This window comes from Python bivittatus, unplaced genomic scaffold (genome assembly GCF_059951505.1).
Source record: "Python bivittatus isolate LINGU-HERP-01145 unplaced genomic scaffold, Pbiv_v1 ctg000060_np1212, whole genome shotgun sequence".
In the NCBI taxonomy this organism is placed as follows: Eukaryota; Metazoa; Chordata; class Lepidosauria; order Squamata; family Pythonidae; genus Python; species Python bivittatus.
Genome location: NW_028277044.1, coordinates 15,837,147 through 15,859,408, shown reverse-complemented (window position 1 = coordinate 15,859,408; position 22,262 = coordinate 15,837,147). Strand labels below are relative to the sequence as shown.

Sequence of the window (22,262 nt, the reverse complement as noted above, 5' to 3'; positions counted from 1 at the left end):
TGAAGCAAGGACAGCATTTGTCCTGGGTGAACATTGGCAGTGAGATTTTAACTTTTTTTTTTTCCCCATTCAAAGCTTAAGCTTAGCAAATGTGTTTTTCTATCTAATTTAAACATCATAATTTTGGCTTTGGCTTTTAGAAAAATCCTATGGGGCAAATAGCAATTATGGAGGGAACAAGGAACATTTAAATCCACATGTTCAATAGTGGTTTCCATTTTCCTCTGTTGGTACCTTTTTGCCCTTAAATCAGAAGTATAATCTGTAATGGAAAAATTAAGGCTTGCAAGCCAAGGTCCTCATACTAATGCTATTCTCACCTTGCCTACAGTACAAACAGATGGGATGCAAAAGCATATGGTGGAACACCCCACCTTTTTCCCTTGGCTCATTCAAAGGGTGCTGTGGATCTTACACCTGCTTGCTTGGTCATCTTTGGGTAACCAGTTCCCTCAGCTTTCTTCCTCACGATGCAAAAAATAAAGTTGACTTTATCCAGGAAGATTGGGATCTCAGGAAGAGTGGGAGGAGGTAAGACCAGTAAGGAAGAGAAGGAGAGTGTATGTTACCAGAAGCATTTTAGGAACCATTTCCTGAAGCTTGATACTTTCAGTGTTTAAAGGAGGGAAGAACCAGCATTTAAGTTCAACTTCAATCTTTACAGAGCAGAACATTTTCATCAGGGATGGCTGTAGTCCTGTTCTGGATTGATCACATTTAAACAGATGAGCAACAGCCTCTTCCAGCCTGTAATGTTCTGGGAAAAGGGCTCTCCACAATTCAAGTATTTTCAGTTCTCCCTTCCCGTCTTCTTTTTTTTCTTTCTCATGACCCAGTGGTTCTCTCCATTAATGTGGAGCACAACAGATTGGCCCTATAAAGTCTCTGATATGCTACAGATTAACTACCCAACTAAGTAATTTGGAAAAAGTAATGAGCCTGCACTCTCTTTAACGTTTATATAGTCCATATCTTCATCCTGCTCTTCCTAAGTTATTTGTAATCAACTTGCTATTGTTTATTGAGATTATTTCTGGGTTATTTCAGAATAATTTTGCTTTTTTTCCATGATTGGGCAAGCTATTTGCCCCTGGGACTTCTGCCTTTCCTTCCCAACACAACAGCATTCCTTCAAATGTAGCCGTCAAGAGTTGAAGTAGTATAGGAGTAAAGCAATATACTTTTCCATGGGGGCATAGTAGCACAGTAGTATAGTACTATTGCATTATGTCACTTTAGGATTCTCAGCAGCTTACTAATTAGATTGCTCAGCAAGCTATAGAATAGCAGGATTGCACTGGGGAAGAGAACAGTGGAGCTTAAACTTCCATGAACATATACGTGTATATTTGTAGTAATATGTGTAGCCCTCTACCACCTGTTACTGGATGGTCTCCCAGGTGCTGAAAATGTTGCTTATCCTATTTATATCAAGTCACTTTGTGATGCTATTTTTTCTATATAAGAAGAGGCCCACAGAAACATTTTTGAAAGGATTTTATTTAGACACAAGGCATTTATCCTGCATCCATTCATCCATTCATGTATTCTCTCTTCGTGCACATACACAAACATGCCCAGAAATATGTATCACTTTGTATTTTTTTCTCCTCTCTCACTAGAACTATCAAAGAGCATAACTTTATATGTCTACTGGGGATACACTGGTGGTATTTTCAACAAGATTGAAGAAGGTACCATGATCGAGAGCATAAATCCTGTAGCCAACCTCCCACTGGGCTTGAAATTTCAGCATATAGAGAATAGGAATTATTAATCCTAATCTCTACCCACTCTCTACTTTGCTGGTGCTATAGAATTTCTATCTCTTAACTGCTCTCAGACTTTCATGGGATGATGTAGACCTGGAACAGAGATGTGAAACTAGGGAATTCAGTTTTTTAAGGTGTTGACCTGGTTCAGCTTCAGGTGGTTATTTAAGTTCTCAAGTACACCACAGAATCAATTTTTCTAGTTTTTTCAATACCTGCAAGTACAGAAGACAATGGCCTTGGTTAATTTACACATTCTGAGCAGCCCTTCAGCTGGTTGGGTTGAGTTTAGCGCTCTCTCAGAGCTGTTATGGTGCCTATAGCTACTTCAGTTTTTTTTTTTTTTTTTTAGACTATTGGCCTGTAGTAGATACTGTCACTACAGCAGTATTTCTCAACCTTGGCAACTTGAAGACGTGTGGACTTCAACTCCCAGAATTCCCTAGCCAACAAGATTGAGAAACACTGTACTAGAGTGTTGGCAAGCTGTTATAGTTGAGTTTTTCTTCCTTCCTGCAAGGCATTCTACACCAAATTCTAGTTTTTTTGCACACTTCTTAGATTGAAGCAAGCATCACCACACAAAATATCTGATGCATTATATCAGTTCCTGTCTGGCCCCAGGCTGGTTCCAAGGCTTTATTAATCATATTACTTTGTTTAGGAGCTGGACTACTGAAATTTCTTTTCCCAGGACTAACACCCTGTCTAGGAATGGAGATTGCCCTTTAACCAAATAGATCAAGTTTCTTCAGTGTGGTGAGAAATATCTAAAAGCACTAACATTCAATTATCAAATAGTTTTCAATTATCCCAAATTATGTTATTCTAAAGATATCTCCACTGCCCCTTAATGCGGCAGAATTAATTGTTATTCTATTACTCTGTTAAGAATATGTTTAAAGTAGATATATTGCGAACAATTCCCAGAATTCCTATCACACCATGATGTTCTTGGCTGTAAACACTTCTACAAGATTCAGAATTGTCTGAATATCATAGATAATTATGCATTTTTAAACTTTGTGTTATCACCCAAAATAAATTATAGTGTTAGGTGTTATAGAAATTAAAAAGGAAAAAAGTGGCAAGCGTATACCTCCTCTCATTTAGCCTGTTCAGAGAAATGTTTAAATATATATAATAATGTAGGAAAGATGACTGGTAGCACTGAACATTAAGGGTATTTGGGGAATGTAATACAAAATGCATTCATTTCTTCAGGCCTATAATTTTAAGTAAGAAAGGCCAGTCCTTTCTCTTTATCTCTGATTATGCATATATTTTCTCAGCCATCTCTGTTTATTGTGGGTAGTGAAGTAGAAGGGGCAATTTGCAAGCTCTAATAACCTACTAATTGCTGTATTCTGTTCTCAGCGCCTCTTTACATTTTCTTGGCCATGAGAGACTCTGACAATGTGAAACTCTCTAAACTAGGAACAGGCAGTGGGGAGAAGGAACTCTGTCCAGTCTTTTCAGAACAGATGTTGAACCCCAAATCCTTCGTCTTTCCCAACATATTCTTTTTACAATGTCCTTTCTTGTGCACCTGTATTAATTGGCTGAATCTGCAATATGCAGAAAGCAATAACTTTATTTACAGTAGTATTAAGTCCTACACAACACAAACTATTCAGACAAGGAGAATAAATCCAAATCATTTAAAATATAATTCCATCTTTCAATATATTATCTTAGGGGAGGGGAGGAACCTAGATCATACTAGATCAGGTTATTTCATCCCTCTTTTTTGGTAACATGCATAGCCTAAAAATATAAACAATATACACACATTTTATTGTAAAATAACCACCACAGTCTTTTGGAAGACATCACCCAAAAGAAGATATTGAATAAGAAGAAAAAAGAAACATTTCCTAGGACAATTGGATATAGGTATGCACAGAGATATTTAGATAAATTTAGGTAAATTTTTACTGGAGATAAAATAAATCACCGAATTGCGGATTTTGCATAATAAAGTGAAAAGATGGGGAAACCTTGCATTCTTACAAAAACATAGATAAGGGTGGTTGTTATTGGAAAGTTAAACCACATATGAAACTTAAATGTATATCTGCATAGCCAATCTCAGGCTGTAAGGATAATATTAGAACACTCTTATTCTGGTTTTGACGAAACTTACTTATTACTGTAGCTGCTCCTGAATACAGCTGAGTTTAGTTTTGGCTTAGGAAAGTTGAGTAATTAGATTTGGTATGCATTTTAAGGGAAAAGTAACTGAATGCATATCCCAGATTGCATTATACAGTGGTACCTCTACTTAGGAATTAATCTGTTCCGTGACTCTGATCGCAAGTCGAGTTGGTCGCAAGTCGAAGTAAATTTTCCCATAAGGTTCAATGTAATTACCGTTAATCCATTCCGGCGTCCGCGGACCACGCGTCAGGGGTGGAAAAATGGCCACTGACCATGCATCAGGGCGGAAAAATGGCCGCAGACCATGTGTCGGGCGGAAAAATGGCCGTGGACCACATGGAACGGGCAGAAAATGGCCGCGGACCACGTGGAACGGGCAGAAAAATGGCCGCGGACCACGTGGAACGGGCGGAAAATGGCCGCGGATCCGGTTTGTAAGTCGAGGCGAGTTCATAAGTAGAGGTAAATTTTTGGGGCCGGAGCTGGTCGTATTTTGAAAAATTCGTAAGTAGGGGCGTTCGTAAGTAGAGGTACCACTGTAATTAGTTTTTAGATTCTGCTCTTCTCTGGATATTGTAATAGATATTTCAAGTCAAAAATTACATATATATATGTAAAATAATTATAGCAATGACTGTATTGTTGAAAGATGCATATGAAAATAAATGCCATTTTTCTGGCAGATTTTCTTAATTATGAGGATATTAACAGGCTTTAATAGAAGCTATGTGAGATGTAGATCAGTTTGGAGGTCTTGGTTTTCTTTGGTAAAGCAGAGTTAAGGTCAAACTACTTTTGACAATTTATCTTAAGTTCAACTAAACATAAATCTCAAATACAGTTAATTGTGGCCCTGTCGGAGAAAATATATTTGTTGGGGTAAAAAAAATCACTTGATGATGCTGGGAATAGACCCAGTAGCCAAAATGGAGGCTGACATTGATTTCATGAACTATTTACTTACATTTACACTGCCCATTTGTCATTCTGCCACTGAGACTTAAAATGGTGAAAGGCCATGCCACGCAAAGAGACATTCATGAATGGAAGCTAACCTAGTCAGCACACATTGTCGTCATTGCCAAAGCTGTTTTTCTTTTCAAAAACAGGTTGAGAATGATCTATTGGCTATGGTACGTACGGTGGAGGCTTTTCACCTGACAAGAAATAGGCTGGTGTGTATAATGGAGGAGCGTTAGGAGGAACCCCGTGGTTACAGCTGGCCTGAGAAGGTGGCTGGGGATCATCGGCTAAAGATAGATCAGTAGATGAAGATGTTGGGAAATTGCCGGTAGGCTGCACCAAGACAAAGAAAAACGATTTCTTTCAATGATTAATTAGAAACTGGACCGTACAACAGTATTAAAAATGCATGTCGATATACATCATAATTTCTAACCTTCAAATAATGGGCTTGCCACTGCAAAGTTTTCACACACACACACACACACGTGCACCTACTCCAACCTGCAAAGTCACTCTCAATTCTAAGCCATAATGTTATTTTTTTGTTTTGGTGTAGGGATGATGTATGGACCTAGCTGAAGGGGGGGAGGAGTGGGACACTTTTATATACTATATGACAAATCACAGTTCAAAAGTATTGGATTTCTTAAATGTATAAATCATCGGTTGTTTTAACCATGCCTTATTGGTGTTATATTTAAATCCAGAATCCTGGGGTTCTGTTATGTTCTGTGCTTGGCCCAATTCCTTCGACTGTTGCCAGAAGCAGTAAAGCAAACACACAAGCATGTGCTTATCTGCAGGACTGACTCTGCTTGTCCTTGCCTTGTTCAAAGACCACTGGTAAAGTAACTCTTGGCTTAACACTAGCCATAAACATTGTCTGTGTTAGCTTTCAATATCCCTGAAGCTCTGATTTATCTGCCCTGTTTTGATTCTGTGTCTGCACAAACCCATTTCTGTTGACCATATACATGTTAAGCTGTGGGGGGAACAGATATCCCTGATAGCCCACTGCACACACAGTCATGAAAAGGCGCTCTTTTGTCCAGCTTATATTCCTTGCACTGTACACCCAGTGAAGGAAAAATTCCCCAGACAGCCAAGACTTTTAGCACTAGCTTTCAGGCTTGGACTAGAATAGCCGAAACACACCCATAGACTCACATACAAAGTTCCCCATTACAAAGCAATCCAGTGATGTCACTGTGCCCACCAGATGTAGAGGTACACCTCCTGTACTCTACCTGAAGGGGTAAATGATAGGAAGGATAATGAGGAATGGAGGCTGCTGAGGGACAAAATCCAGCATATGTCAAGATCTGCTGAGCTGGATTGTACAGGATCTGTGGTGGAGGAGCAGAGCTGAAGGCAATCTGGGAGGCAGGCACCTGCAGTAGCAAGAGACAAGTCGGTTTTACATCCTTCCCAAGTCTGATTTTAATACTGAACACTTTCCCCCTTGAACATTAATCACACTTTCCCAAATAATATGCCATGCCACTTGTACAGATGGGCAAATCAAAGTTTTTTAAGAGATACCAATCTATCTTTCACCACATTTAAAAAGTCAACTGTTCTGGCATCAAGCCTGCTTTTATTTGGACCTTGCAAAACTCAGCTGGTGTTGGGGCTGGCAAGTTCTCATTCCTAGGCTGCAAAAATCCACGCAACCGTTACATGGCAGCAAAGAGTTGAAGCAGCATTTAAGATGCAGGCCGGCTGGGCAATTCTGGAAGTTGAAATCCACCCATCTTAAAGCTGCCAAGGCTGAGAAAAACTGCGTTAGAGCTGCCATGTAGCAGCTGTCCAGGGTTTTGCAGCCCTTGACATGCCTAACTTAAAAAGCATTTCAGTATCACCCATGTAACAAAAGTGGATTTCTGTGAAATAGATACAGAAACCTGCCCCCAACCAGGTTCTCTTCAGTTGGGTTGGACTACAATTCCCAACACCCCCAGAACACATGGATCATAATCATGTAGATCATCTATTGGCTGTGGAAAGCTCTTTATTAAAACATTTCAGCTGGGTAGCAATGGAACTTCTGCTAATGCACCAGCCTCCTTGGGTGACATTATGTTGGGAAGACATTCTTTGATTTTGCTGTTGTATCACTATTTTTTTACTGCGTGTTGGCAATAAAATAAGAAAGCAGCTTGCCTGATGAATTGCAGTTGGTAATATGATCAACTTCAAGATTCATTCAGAAATCACTGGCACTACTCAGAAATGCCTAGTGCAGGATGGGGAATCCACAGCACGTTTTAGTGTAAATCATCCACTTTTCAAACTGGTGTTATGCGACTCAAATTCCACTACAGCAGTGTTTCTCAACCTTGGCAACTTTAAGATGTGTGGACTTCCCTGGGGAATTCTGGGAGTTGAAGTCCACACATCTTAAAGTTGCCAAGGTTGAGGAACACTGCACTACACTCCTTTCCAGCCTCTTGATGAAGCTTAAGGAGAGAGAACGTCATGTTCACAGTCCTGTGACAAGGAGCAAAATAATTCTCTATTCCTAGCTACTCTTTAAGTTTAGTTGTGTAGGACCACCCGGGGCATTAAAAAAAAAAGATTTTCCATGCATCACCTCCAGTGAAACAAGAACATTAGAAGAACAATCCTGTTTCCTTCTGTTGTCTTATCCTATTAAACTTTTGCTTCTAACCCAGTCCAACCTTTTGTATTCTATTCATTGGAGAAAGAAGAAACATTCTTGTATGACAATGCTTCAGCCATTAAACAAGCAGTTTAGCAAGAGTCAGCCTGAAGATCACAATAAATAATCTCTTTGCAATTAGGGTCAGACAGCAGAAGCTGCTCACTCATTTCCCTCAGTTATAAGATGAAGTTGCTCCATGTTGAATTCACTGCTCCAAGGTGGTGAGTGCTTTTGTTCTGAATGCTAGACTCTAGGACTCTACATTAAGACTTTCAGGAAATCGTAACTAATCAGGATGCTGCTTTTCTTCATCGTGTGAGAACACGATAAAATAAACAGGTTGGGGACTTGCAACTATTCCATGTTAACTACAATGTCAGTCGGATTTGGATGTTCCACTTGTGTGTGGGGAGAATGTGTCAGTTGGTTTCTGCCAACAGTGGATTTTTATATAAAAAGTCTAATTAAGCACTGTGTGACTACTTTAAGTCGCCTTTCTTTCAGTTGCCTATCAAGTCTTGATCTGTGTCTCCTAAACCAGGGTTCCTCAACCTCAACAACTTTAAGATGGGTGGATTTCAACTCCCAGAATGGGGAGGCTGGCTGAGGAATTCTGGAAGTTGAAGTCCACCCATCTTAAAGTTGCTGAAGTTGAGGAACCCTGTCCTAAACAGTCATTTATTTCCATGGGTAACATACCCCACATTGCAAACATAAATACTGAATAAACATGTTCATATTAATAATTGCATTAGCATTTAGTAAGAATTGTGACACACTTTTAAATAAAATTGAAGTCTGATAGCTTGGTGTGCAGTGCCAACCATGCCAAAAGTACAAAGTATTTCTGTAAGCAGCCGTGTTTTATGTTAACTACATCCCTACATTCATGTTAACTACATTATTGGCAGAGTAAGTTCTACCAATTCAGGGATGTTCCATGAAGCATAAAACTTTATGAGAAGCAAACTGTAGTAGATTAAACTAATAATAAGGCTATGCCTGTTTCAAATCCCGAACACTGCATAGCCCCATGAGACACTGGCACGTGCTTGTTACAATTTCTTAGAAATTTTTTTTAAAGGAAGTGCACCAAAGGAGTAAACTTCTTTGAGTTCCCCATAGAAACTACAGTGCAGAATATTTAGTGCATATTCAATTGATAATTCACCAGCATATTAAATAAAAATAGAGCTACTGTATCTCAGCTGCAGAATATCTGGACATCCATAAAAGGCAGCAAATCAGCAGAGAAAACTCTAATTTTCCCACCATCTAAGGGGGTATCAAGATTTTTGCAGCCCAGATGTGCTAGTTCTGTTCAAGCTCTCTCAGTTGCATGAAATCTAGATAAGCAGCTTTGTGATTTAACCCGGCCTATTAAGTGAAAATTATTGTAAACAGAGAAAAAAAAAACCTGGGAAATGCAAACCTTCTCCACCAAGCTAGGTTATTTTAATCTGGCGAGGAGGCTGACATTACGACTCCATTTTACAGTTCCTGAACTAATTGCATGGTCACATTCTCAGTTCACTAACTGAACCATAAATTCTTCTAGCATAAATGAGCTGTAAGGACCTCACTGTGCACTTGTATAGCCCATGGGATGTATTTCTTTCTGAACTTCCCTTGGACTCTACAGATTCCAGAATGCATAGACACTGTAGATAGGGTTCCTCAACCTTGGCGACTTGAAGATGTGTGGACTTCAACATGGCTGGCTGGGGAATTCTGGGAGTTGAAGTCCACACATCTTCAAGTCGCCAAGGTTGAGGAACCCTGCTATAGATTCTAAGTGCGTCATGAATGCTTTCACAGTCTTTTCCTCACCTTTCATCCAACTGTCATGAGTGCTGCAAAACAAAGATGAGAGGCAGAACTTCAAACAGAAGATGCTCGGGCAGGCTGATACTCAAGATCCAGCTATAAGTTGCAATTCAGAAGTTAAGCTAGGACTGTAGAGTCCTCCCCCATGCATTAGGAAGCTTAGTGGGTGACCTTGGGCTGCTCCTTAGGTCTTACCAAAACCAACCTCATAAGACTGTTGTTGGGTTAAAGTTGGAGGAAAAGTACCATTTAAATTTCACTCTGTCTTGTGCCTGACCCATTTTTTTTCCTTCCCACCCACCCCCTTGCAGATTGGAGAAATAGCTTAAACACACTCTCTCATCCTAAGCAGCTTTTCTCCACAGCGCAGTACTTCCCTAAAAAGTGCTAACAGCAAGTTAACACACCCAGCTTTGTAACCTTAATTGGTTGATTAGAACCCTCCCAGTCTGTGCTATCTGAAACTGACAAGACCCTAATCAGTTTCACATTAAAGGCTTTCTTTGGCCTCCTAAGCCAGAGCTCACTAGGCAAACAGCTGGCACTAGTGCATTGCTTTCAATGTGTATTCCCCGCTGTGCCTGCTTACTCTCTTCTAATCCCTTCCTCTCCAATGAATGTAAATACAAACATCGATTCTCTTCTTGCCAATTATCCCAGCACTGCACGAGCATTACAAGGGGAGGGGGAGGGGGGAAAGGATTATAAGATTTGCCCTTTTACCCAGTTTCCTTTTGAGGCCAGTCCCAGAAACCTTCCCTGGAAGATTTGGGCTCACCTGACTGTTCTGGTTTGTATCTTTCGGACACTGTAAATATACTCAGGGACAATTTATTAATAAACCTTTTTCAAGATTTATTACTGTCCTGGCGTCTCCCTTAGTGTTCTCGTTTTTTGGTATCTGTCCTGCAAATTCTAAATTAAGCGTTGATGCACAGATTAACGGCAACACACATGCAGCGTTTCTGGGCTGTCAAAAGAGGACAAAGTCTACCCCAAATGGTACTTCTTTGTTAGTCAAGTTATAAGTAATAATATCAGCTATTTAACTGGTGACAGGGAGTGACTCTTGCTCCAATCAGTCTTGGTTTCATGGCCAATAATGTGATCTATGAAGTATCTTATGAAATCTGTCCTTAGAAATTGTCTTTATGCAGCCAGAACGCAAGAAAGTGACTCAAAAAGGGAAACATCCTAGAAGAAACCAACGGCCAATCAGATACACATTGTTGATAAGAAAACAATAGGAACATGGTCAGGAGTTGAGTTTAATTTTAAGGTGGCTTTATATTTATAGGCCCTCCAGGGCACCATAAGGCATTTTGAAGCTGATGTGGACACACCATCAGCAGCTCCTTAATTCAGACACACATTTTCCCCTGGACACTGCAGCTGCCCTCTGAGCCCAGGAGAACAGGTGACTCCTTTAAGGAGGGACAGATGGGTATGGAGTGCATGCCATGCCTGTCTGGCATACCCCTTTGACTTCAAGTCCAAAGTGCTGCACATTCATATTTTATTTTGCCAAGTAACACGAACATGTTAGCTTGGATCCATGTCCATCTATGGCAGGTGAGACTTACCACATCTTTAAAAGCCCCAAGTATGGCTGCTGTGATTATGCCAAGGAACAAGCCAACAATGTTCAAGACGGTGGATGACCAAAGCAGTCGATACAGGTGAACGACATCCTGACAGCTGCTCACACCAAGGAATTCGTAATAGCTGGCAGAGTGTTCAGAGCTGGAAACAGGGTGTGAGAGCTTTAGCAACTGATGAAAAGCAAGATGACGCCATTCCAGCTTTGCCATTTCTCTCCTACAGTAGTGGCTCCTTTGAAATCACATCTGTCAGAATGGACTAACTCCTCCTTTTCCTGCTCTCCCTCCAACAATAGCTCTCAGGGTAAACTAGCAAGATGCCTGGTATTAAAATCTATAGCAAGGTGCTAGATATCATGGGTTTTTTTTTACTGAAATGAATGCAAAGAACACGAACACATTTGTAATCTTAAGGAAGAATACATTTTTTAAAAAAATTCCATATTTTTACCCAGAAAAGCATGTGTATAGCTAATCTTTCGTGACTTCTAACCCTTGTATTAGCTATTGCCCTCATGACCCCTTATCTGGACTACTACAATGCACTCTACGTGGGGCTGCCCTTGAAGTGCATTTGGAAACTTCACTTGGTGCAGAAAGCAGCAGCATGGGTAGTAAATGGTGCCAGTTATTCAGTATGTGTAACATCACTACTCCATGAACTGCATTGGTTGCCACTGTGCTCCTGGGTGCAATTCAAGGTGTACCTTTAAAGCCCTTTGTGGCTTGGGACTGGGTTACTTGAGGAACCGTCTCTTCCCAGTTGTTTCGACCCCTCTGATCTGGTCAGAAAGGATGGGCATGCTTCAGATCCCGTCGGCCAAAGAATGTTGGTTGGCAGAGCCTAGAAGACATGCCTTTCCCGGCATAGCGCCCAGCTTGTGGAACATTCTACCTCCGGAGATCAGGATGGCCCCAACCCTGCTGGCCTTTCATAAGGCCCTGAAAACCTGGTTCTGTGCCCAGGCCTGGGGCCCTGAGGGCGTACAGGGACCATCGGCTTGGTTATGCCTATGGTTATATTTGGGTCGATGTTGTCCAGCCACTGTTTATTTTAACTTCTGTAATGTTTATAATTGTTTTTATTTTATTTTAGCTTCATTCGCCGCCCAGAGTCACTTGTTGAGATCGGGTGGCCATATAAATTGGATAAATAAATAAATAAATAAAGTGTAAACTATTAACGAAAATGTTAATACAACAGATTTGAATTAAATTTCCCTTAACTGTAGGGTCATTTAAATTGATTTGCTGTTAATTTTTCAGCGAAGGTGCTTTCCCACACTTTTAACTAGCATTGATTCAAAGCAAGATGCACTTAGGGTTTCCATCTTGGGCAAGGGAAAATCTGATAATCATGACAAAAGCTGGTTTGAATTGAAAGGTCATGCTTAATATAATGTCATTTCAAAGAGTGCAATTCCATATCTCGATGACTTGTCCAAATCCTTACAAGGGCTCTTGTGCAAAAGAATCCATGGGCTTTCAAATCTTAAATCATTATCTTTCCACTGTTTCATGGACACGTATTACACACATTATTACTGACACGTACTATTACATTGTAAATTTTATAGGGACATTAGGTCAATCTACATCTTGCCCCTAATAGGTAAATTTCACGGGAGTCCAGATAACTTTTATGTGAACCATCTTCTTCAAGATTTAAAACCACTCATTACGTGTGCAGTAGCTAAATTTTGTGTTGCTGCAATGAAAGTAAGACGAAACCAGTTAATGATATAATTACCTGTGATCTAAATATTACTTCTGGTTTGATATATCTTAATCAATAAATTGTTAGGGTTTTTTTTTTATTTTATACTTATTAATATTTTAGATTTATATTACTGAGGTAATAAATGTACCATTATAGTAATAGAGGAATGAATGTTATACCATTACTGTATGTGATTTATTTTGTTAGCTGTTAGTATATTATTGTATCCATTAATACAATAATTCACTCTGTTTCGTTTTTTTTTTTCCATTTTTTAAAATTTTGCTGGTCATTGACCGAATAAATATTGATTGATGATTGATTGATTCTACTGTTTCATGGACAAATTTAGGTTTATCCTTGGGATTGTTTAAGATATGCTTCATAAATAAGCTTCAGTGGATGGGACTTAAACATGGCATATCTAGGCCCTTAGATGTTCCCTGCGTATTAACAAATCAGAGCTATCCCCTTATCGACTTTTTGCATGAAACAGAAAAAAATGAACTTATGATTTATGGTTTTGATGATTAGACAGGATAGATTATAGAAAAAAATGAGTTACGCTGTAATCGTAGAGCAAGAAGTAAATTTATAATTGAAACTTATAACTGCTGTAAAGAAAATGGGAAGCTTCTTCTTTGTAGTTTCTTTCTGTCTTTGCTTTTGCACTTTCAGTTCTTTCTTTGATCTCCTGTTCCTTTTTCTCTTTTTCTTACTCTATATTAGATTCTATTAGTTTTTATCTTGTTCTTTAAAAGTTTTAATAAAATTATACTTAAAAAAAAAGAATCTGAGCTACAAATGCAAAAATAAACAAATGATACCATTAAACGGCATGCTAAAGGATCCATTTAGGCAAAAAGAATAAAAACATACAAATAAAGTGTGGCCAAGAAGTTGGTGGAAAGCTGGAGCGGTCTATTTCTCCATGAAAAAAGGATTTACAACACTCCTTTTCAGCTGGCTTTGGGGTTGGGGACATCGTCTGGGGTTCTGTGGTCTTCTGCAAACCGTGGCATCTGGCAAACCTTTGAGAGGGGGACGGTTACAGAGCAAGCAGAAGGTAAGTCTTAATGAAGAACCTGAACAGGATTCCAGCGGTTGATCTATTCAGTTGACATCCCTGGGCCATGTTGTTATTACCCCTTGGATTCTATCAAAACCTCATCAGTCCAGGGTTAGGTTAGGGTAGTGTTGTCCAAACTTGGCCACTTTAAGCAAGGCTGGCTGGGGAATTCTGGGAGTTGAAGTCCACTCATCTTAAAGTGGCCAAGTTTGGACAACACTGGGTTAGGGTCAGGGTTAAGTAGGCAGTGGCCGTGGCTCCTCTTTGCCTCATGAGCAATTACTACTGGCAAATGTCTGGGTTGAAGGTTATGAGTTTGCACGATTCCTTGGACTCTTCTTCCTTTAGCACCTGCAAAGGTTAAATGCCAGCGGAGCTTGTCCATAGCTAGTTGTTTATTTTAATTGCTTACATTTCTAGCCTCCCTTTTGTTCAGGATCTCATGGTAGCAGGCTTACATTCCCTTCTCCCCTTCCACCACAACCCTGTGAGGTAGGTTGGTCTAAGAGGCACTTACTTTTCACAGTTATATAAATCACAGCAGTAACATGTGTTACTTTTCACTTTCAGTTGGCATTTGTTGTTTAAGGCATAGCACGTCACCTGGGTAAAGAGAAGGCAACCGATAATCATTAGTGCCACCCGTTGTGCCAGACTATTGCTGATCCTCTTCTTATGTAGATGAGCAACCAGGAGCCCCTGGAACTAATAAATAAATAAATAAGTAAGTAAATAAATAAATAAATAAATAAATGCTGCCAAATTTGTTTTGAGGGTGTTTGGACAGGGGTTGTCCTTCAGCAGAACAGAAAGGCCTCCTCTCTGGCCCACAGTCACTCCTTCCACCCCCGCCAACAGGTAATCTTCTCCCAAGACGAGCAAACTTGGATCAAACCAGCCGTGCCCAGCCTACTTACCTAGGTCTCACTAACGCACCAAACATGGCTGATGAAAAGGCAGGGTGGCAGGACAATCTGGATTCTTAGATGCAAAGGGTAGATCGGCCCCTGACATTTCATTCCGCTGGCATTTCTGATCTTGCTAAAGGTCATCCCTTCCTCACCTATCTCGGTTTGAACTGTAACTCCCCATCACATTTCCTGTTATTACCTGGATCGCTGCTACTGTCCCTGAGGACACAATTTATAATACTTACCAACAGCCCAGTAACACACAAAATAAATAGAAAACGCTGTTAATAGAGGCATGTATGTGTGTGCTTTTGAGTTATTTTTGTATCCTGGCAATTGCCTGGACTAGTCCCTGCAGTTTTCTTGGCAAGATTTTTGGAAGTGGTTTGCCATTGCCTCCTTCCTAGGGCTGAGAGAAAATGATTGGCCCAAGGTCACCCAGCTGGCTTTGTCCCTAAGGCAGGAATAGTCTCCCGGTTTCTAGCCTGGTACCTTAACCCAATGTTTCTCAGCCTTGGCAGCTTTCAGATGTGTGGACTCCAACTCCCAGAATTCCCTAGCCAGCCTGCCTGGCTGGGGAATTCTGGGAGTTGGAGTCCACACACCCAAAAGCTGCCAAAGTTGAGAAACACTGCCTTAACCGCTACATCAAACTGGCTGTCAATGAATAAAGATGTTCAGAGATATTTAATGTTTTATTAAGGATAAGGGGCTTCTGATCCACTGAAATCTGTGTGATAATAAGCAATCCAAGGAGAGGTGGGCTCCCCCACTATTGGATGTGTTCAGATGGAGGTTAGACTGCCATCTCAGGGAGGTTTCAAGCTGGATCCTGCCCTGGGCAGGGCTTGCACTGTTCAGTTCTATGATTCTAAGAGTCGATGCCATTACGTAAATTATTATCGTGGACCCTTGAAACTTTTAACCCTTGCTTTTTTGGAAGGAAAATAATGACAGGTGGAATGCAAATGATAATATTTTATTTCACAACTGAATCTTGAGATATAATCATCAACGATGCTGATGAGACGATCCCAAACCCCAGAGAGGCTTCAGGGATGGAGCAAGGATGCAGCTGAGAACCTCACTGGCAGGAGTAACAAGATATGAGGAAGCACTGATGGCTTCTGCTGTTTTATTTAGTTTTTTTTTAAGTCTTCCTATATCAATCAGTGGGAGGGAATAAATGTGGGCCAGCTTTAAGCTGCTCTGAAATTCCCCATCTTCTTTGATCCTTTTTTTTTACATTAATTTCCAACCCTGGAAAACCTGTCCTCATCAACGGGGGGAAGACAGGATAATTTCTCCAGGGACGGAATTTTGCATCTGACTTCTCCTTCTCCTTCAAAACGCCCTTCTTTGCATCTGTTTTTCTTCTGGAATGGATCCAAGATTGGAAGTAGCCTCTGCTTTCAGAAACCCAGCTGGGAAGCAGTAATTGTTTCCAGAGCAATAATGCAGGGAAGACAGAGAGGATTCCATTTCCACCCTGTTAATCCAGACTTGGATCAGAATCCTTCTCCACTTGATACAAATTCAGCAGGGCTGCTGCTAAGCTTGCTCTTGTAAGGTCTAAGGTTCTGCTATTATTAAGCATTACGATTCCTGTAAGTCCCAAGAAACAAAAAGAACAAGCAATGGCACATATCTGGAGCTTTGCAATATGCATAATTTGCATTTCCAGTTTCAGTTCTGCTTTATTTACTTTCTATTATCTCCTACTGCAATCTCCATTTTGCAACACTATCTTTGAAAACGCGACGTATTTCGCAGACACTGCGAAATCAATTCTGTGTAATAAAATAGGAGGCTAATATAATAAACAAAATCAAATTCCATATGAAAAGTTAATAACATAAGTGAATTGCATAGAGACAAGCAAATTAGAATGAATCTATGTAACTGCTTTTCAAAGTTCCCAGGGGTGTCTGCAAGCTATGGTCAAAGAAAGTCACGATGCCAGCTGCAGTGTCCATTCATGGCACATAAAAACAGGCAACACAGCCATCAGATTGTTATAGCCACCACCTTGACTTTTTTGACACCCCTGCAAGATTCAGACAGAGATCGAGAAAATTAAGAGCAATGATGACCAAGCAGGAGGAGGAGGGGAAACAAAAAATGTGAAATAACATCTTCAAAGATGTCCTCTACTTTATTGTCAGACTTCAGGGTTCCTCAGACAACAGCCACTGGCTATCCAGCCATAATGGCTAGAACTTGCCCAGTAACACAAGAAAACTTGGCAATTTTCAGGATGGCAGATTCTGTGCTTTGCACTGGTTTCCATATTTGCAGAGTAATTAAGCATGGAGCAAAAATCTGCCCGGATAAGTAGGAATCCTAAACTGTGGAGTCCTTGGGGTTCTCTGAGCTTGGTTCTTTTCTTGCAAACGTTTCATTACCCGGCTAGGTAACATCTTCAATCCTAAAGCTGCTAGAGACCAAAGTGGCTTTGTACAGGGCCACCAATGTATCTGTGGGGGGGAGACAAATGGTGAAAGTAGCACTCCATCATTGTGATGCAAGCTCCACCCCTTTTGTCCATGCGCCGTGACGCTGCATGCCCATGTAAAGAGGCTTGTAACAGTGGAACCACACCTTCATTGTTGGGGCAAAAGCATCAGATTTCAGTGACCTAATCTATCTACTGCTTGGTTCTTCTAAAATATTTTACCTAGAATTTATTTGGAACTCCTTCATTTGGGGAAGGATTGCTCCCCTTCTCATATAGATTTTAAACAGACATGCAGCTAAATAAATATACATTTATAAATTATATAGCATGCAAATTATATGCATTTTGCATCTGGATATTACAGCAGAAGGGCCCCCATTTCCTCTCCCCACAAATTTTAATTTGAAGCAATATTTAATTATTGGAATCATACTCTGGAACAGGACTTGCAGATTTTCTACCAGACTTTTTTCATTGAAAATAATTAAAATAAAACTTTTAATGACCCATTAAGAGTATAAAAATAAACTTGAAATTCCAAAACCTAAAAAATTACCCCCTTTTTGTAATTTGATTTTTTTTTCTTTGCATGGGTAAGTAGAAGCACTCAGTTTATACCATTTAACCTTCTAGAAATACTTAATATATAGAGGATTCAGAAAATGAATACTAAAAGAGTTAAGGTTGGAGTTAGCTGGGGTATGGAAAGTTGGTGGAAGTTTATGTTAATATGTTCTAGTGTTTATTGTTTATTTGTTGATATCCTTCAGTATTAAGGTCTGTCTACAGAATTTTGAAAATTTCCAGTTCCCAAGAATTCCAATTTTCAGAATCAATATTTGAAAGAGAGAGATAATTTTTTAAAAAATGAAATCAAACTTCAGAAGCAAGATGTTGTCAGAGAATTAAACATCAAAATATGCAGAATTCCTTTGCTTGTTCCAATAGCAGCAAAAGCAGAATAAGTTGTTCAAAGTAAGTGAAAATATGTGAACGTGTTAAAGAAGCCTTAATTTTATTTCTCGGAAAACCACAGTTCATTGAATAGGTTGAGTTTAGATCCTCTCCTGGGCTTCATTTTTTTTTTCCTACATCCTATTTTTGTTTTGTTTACATGGATGCTCTTTTTATTCAATAGGCTGCAAGTGCGCTCTGCAAAAACAAAAAACTCCTGAGTGTAACAGGAACCAAAATGTTGCTTCAGCCCAGGATTGTACATGATTGCTCCTGTCCTTGGCTGGAGACCAAAATGACTCCAGATAGAATCTGCAGACATTCTTGGACTCTGTCAGATCATTACAATTGAAAGTTGCAGTTTGGGGGCCAATATAAACGATCAATTATTAAGGTAACTTGGGTACATCTGACCGAATGTCATTCGGGACAAACATCCTCAGGAAAAAAGCAGTGGCAATTTCCAAGGAACCATTTATGTAACAAGAATGGAATGAACTTTAGTTCCAAGGCAAATATTCTTGCTACGCATACAATAGCATTTCTATGCTGTCGAAGTATAGAAAATAAACCTCCAGTGAGTGAATGCTGAGATTACAAAAGAGTCACCTTGTAAGTCACCTTTCCACGTACAAAGCTAGATCTTAATCAAACGTTAATAGTTTACCTCCGTCTGGTAGGCATCATATAAGTATCCTATTCCACTTGTATAATACTGGCACCTTTTAGTATATAAAGGCCTAGGCTCCTAGAAGAAGGAAAAGAAAAAAATAAAGGAGAATTACAAAAATGTGCTTTAAGTTACCTTACAGGTGTATCCCTACACAGCTAAGCTCTGTTTTTTTTTTTAAAATAAAATCCATACACATTCCAGATAATTTTGAACGCTTGCCAACTATTTCCTCTCCAGCATGCATTGATTACTTGGAAATAAATTATAGAGTTGGTTCAATTTTGTCAGGAAATTCTATTTTTGGAAAAAATAATTATGCATATGACTAAACAGCAGTAGATCCTGCAATGGATCATGCATCACTGTTTGGAAGGTTATAGCAATACTTATTTGGATCAGATTTCACAAAATTTAGAAAACAATAGTTCTAAGATGACTGTTCTATGCCATACCTAATGGCATAATGAATTAGTTCACTACCCTTCTCCCATCAAAATCTGTTCCAGAACAATCTCCCAGATCTCTGGAGCAATTCTGAGGGTTCTTCAGCATAGGAGGTAGGAATTAAAAATCCTTCTCATTGGCAGAGTAGCATCGAAGAAGAGAAAGATGTCATGGGATCTGCCCTCAAGTTATTATTCTGGCACGTTTGGTGGTTTGTAATGTTCCCCTAAGCCTTTTGGGGATCTAATTATTTAGTCCAAAAAATAATAATAATAATAACACTGGCAATGATGTAGTTTCAGATACACTGGTGATTCTAATCCCGGCACCTAAAATAAGGTACTAAAATGAGAAGGACAAGGAATTGACCATTCAATTCATAAATCTTGTATGACTTCTCTTCCGATGTTTTATTTTATTTTGCAATTAGATGATGTGACTGAAAGGATCAAATTAAAGTAGTATCCACAAGGGCAGTTTTACAAGCTATTTTAATCCATGTGCATAAGATAGCATCTCTTATGCTATCACATCAAGGAAAATTTTAAATTATGTAGAAACTATCAAAGCAGATAAAAGAACAAAGGGTCAGTTTCTGCTTTTGGCCTACAACGGAAAGATGACAAGCTCTCAGTGTTGCATGTTTACATTCTCAATCCCTGTTTCTGAGCAGACCAGCCTTCTCTATCATAGTGCCTTTCAACTCCCAAAATGTGATGAGGAATGAAGGATGTTGAATACACCTTGAGGGTAGCAAGCTGGGAAAATCTAGAGCACACTTAAATTAATATCGTTATACTGAGTTACTTTGGAGAATCTGATCTTCTGAACTGATGTGGATCCCTTTTGGCCTTGGAGAATTGTGGAAGACTAATCAAGTATGTTAGAAACCTATGATGTATTGAGACTCAAATCTAGAGTCAACATGAAAGATGTCAATAACAGAAAACAGGTAACAATACCAGATGTAATTCTGTCTCAGCTGTTTTTATTAGACTGCTATTATGGCTTAGAATCTTGAGCAGGACATTTAAAATGTTTACATACTCAAAATATAAAGCTACAGCAATTATAAAACAAGCCAGATAAAAGTGAGATAAACTTAGCCCCAGCATGTATGAAAGCCAAACATTGTTAAAATGCTTGATTATCAATATCCATTATTTCAGTTATTCTATTTCATTGTTGCTTGATAGATTTTGGTTTTTGAATTAGGAAATTTCTTAAGATTGAAAGAAAAGATATAATTATATGTTAAGTAAGGATAAATATCTTTATGTTGTTGAATGGAGTAAGGCTTGCCAAGAAATAAAACCTGACATGGCCATTGTTTTTATGGCTCAAACAGGAGTTGGTTCAGTTCAGAGTTTCTGAGTGACAACTAAACTTCACTCCAGATTCTTTGGAAGAATCCTTGTGTAGTTTCCATGAACATTTTTAATTGGGGAAAAAAATGTGGATGTGAGTGTGAGTGTGAGTGGTGTGTATAACTGGGTCATACTTAAATACAAAGCAGCTTTTTTTTTTTTTTTACAAAGTGATCCTTTCAGATATCAAATAGATAAATAGGTTGTTTTGTGGCTTTAAGAACACTGAGAGCTTTATAACAGGAAGACCATAATTTTCATGTGGTTTGGTGGAAAACTTCCAAGAATATGATATTAGGCATTTCCCTTGTAGGAGAGAGATGCAGGTGTCCAGAAGGTACAAAGAAATGGTTCTCAGGTTTGAAGAAATGAAGAAACGGGATATGATTAGAATATATGGAAGTGAATCCAATATGGCATTAACCATATTGTGTGTAGTTATGCAAGAAGCATGATGTAGATCACAGAGTAAATTCAAACTTAAAGATAAAAATAGATATACTCTACTAGAGCCACAACGGGTGCTGGAAGTGAAATTGATTTACAGCACCAAGAACTAAGACTCTCCTCGCCCATAAAGCACTTTCTGTCCTACTTTTCAAACCACATTATGCTTTTGAGACGTACTACAGGCACTCTCACGTGACAGGTGTGGTCAGTCACAAACGTAGTGTTCCAGAAGGCAAATAAGTGAAGTTACTCCTTACTACCCTCTTCGACTCACTTCTGTCCCTTTTTCTTGGTAAATTCACACCCTTCCAAAGAGGACACTGACTGAACCCCCTGCTACTTCTATTTTCTAAGAATGCCTTCTTGGTATACGCTGAGTCCAGAAGCATTTTTTTGAAATAAAGACTGAAGCTGACACTTTGCTTTGCAGCACGCTTGTCAATTTCCCAAAATCAGGTGGGATGTGGAATCTAGATCTGCTTGGACACAGTGGCCCTAGCAAATTATATTGGGAAGCAGCTAATATGGGGTATTGGGGGGTCATAAAAGTCAAAATGGCAGGTACAACTGTGTGATTGAAGCCCCACCCCTTTTCACATGGGTCACATGCACATAAAAAGAGGCAGGGCTTCAACTGTACCATCACACCTGCCATCCTGACCTTCTCACACCACTTGTAGACACTCCTAAGGCAATAACTTTGTTTGAATTTGTTCAGTTTCCTCTAAAGGATCAGACAGATGCCAGCAAACATGCTTTTTATGAAAGAGTATTTATTTGTTCTGGATCTCTCCCCATTGATTTCACTGGATTATTGGGGAAATTTTCTCCCTATTAAGTTTTCCACAGAATACATAACTACATATTTATCTCTCTTTTATTTGATTTGCTATTACATTAAAAACATCACATATAACTTTCTTCAGATGATAGTGCCTTCAACCCTTTGATCATAATTTTTTCAAAAATCAGTTAACAAAGTATAAAATATTAATACATATGATTAAACTGGGTACAATTAACATTCCCTCTATTATAGCTTGAAAGGATTCTGCTGAAGGCAATTACTGACATCTTTTCAAAACGAAATTTGATCCCCCTAATTCATCATAACAGTTTCCAGAGATTTACCTTTGTTAGTTGTAGCAAAGAGAATAGTAGCTTGAGGCATCTTTATATCTATCAGATATATTATATGTTTTCATAATAAATTTGTTAAAGGTCA

At 39.2% G+C, this 22,262-nt stretch overlaps 1 protein-coding gene across 3 annotated transcripts in view; it reads right to left on the bottom strand.

Annotated features, from left to right (window-relative positions):
* Positions 1-1,372: 1,372 nt before the first annotated feature.
* TMEM255B (transmembrane protein 255B) overlaps positions 1,373-22,262 on the bottom strand; it is a 56,804-nt gene continuing 35,914 nt past the window's right edge. For 2 of the 3 annotated variants that reach the window (XM_088136549.1, XM_088136551.1), the window contains 5 exons: positions 18,771-18,851; positions 14,298-14,383; positions 10,974-11,133; positions 6,146-6,289; positions 2,559-5,228 (listed from right to left, as the gene is read on the bottom strand). In XM_088136549.1, coding sequence (XP_087992675.1) covers positions 5,061-5,228; positions 6,146-6,289; positions 10,974-11,133; positions 14,298-14,383; positions 18,771-18,851 — 639 coding nt within the window. In that variant the 3' untranslated portion in view covers positions 2,559-5,060. Of the gene's footprint in view, positions 1,988-2,558; positions 5,229-6,145; positions 6,290-10,973; positions 11,134-14,297; positions 14,384-18,770; positions 18,852-22,262 lie in introns of those variants that run through there. The other variant, XM_088136550.1, reaches the window with a different exon arrangement.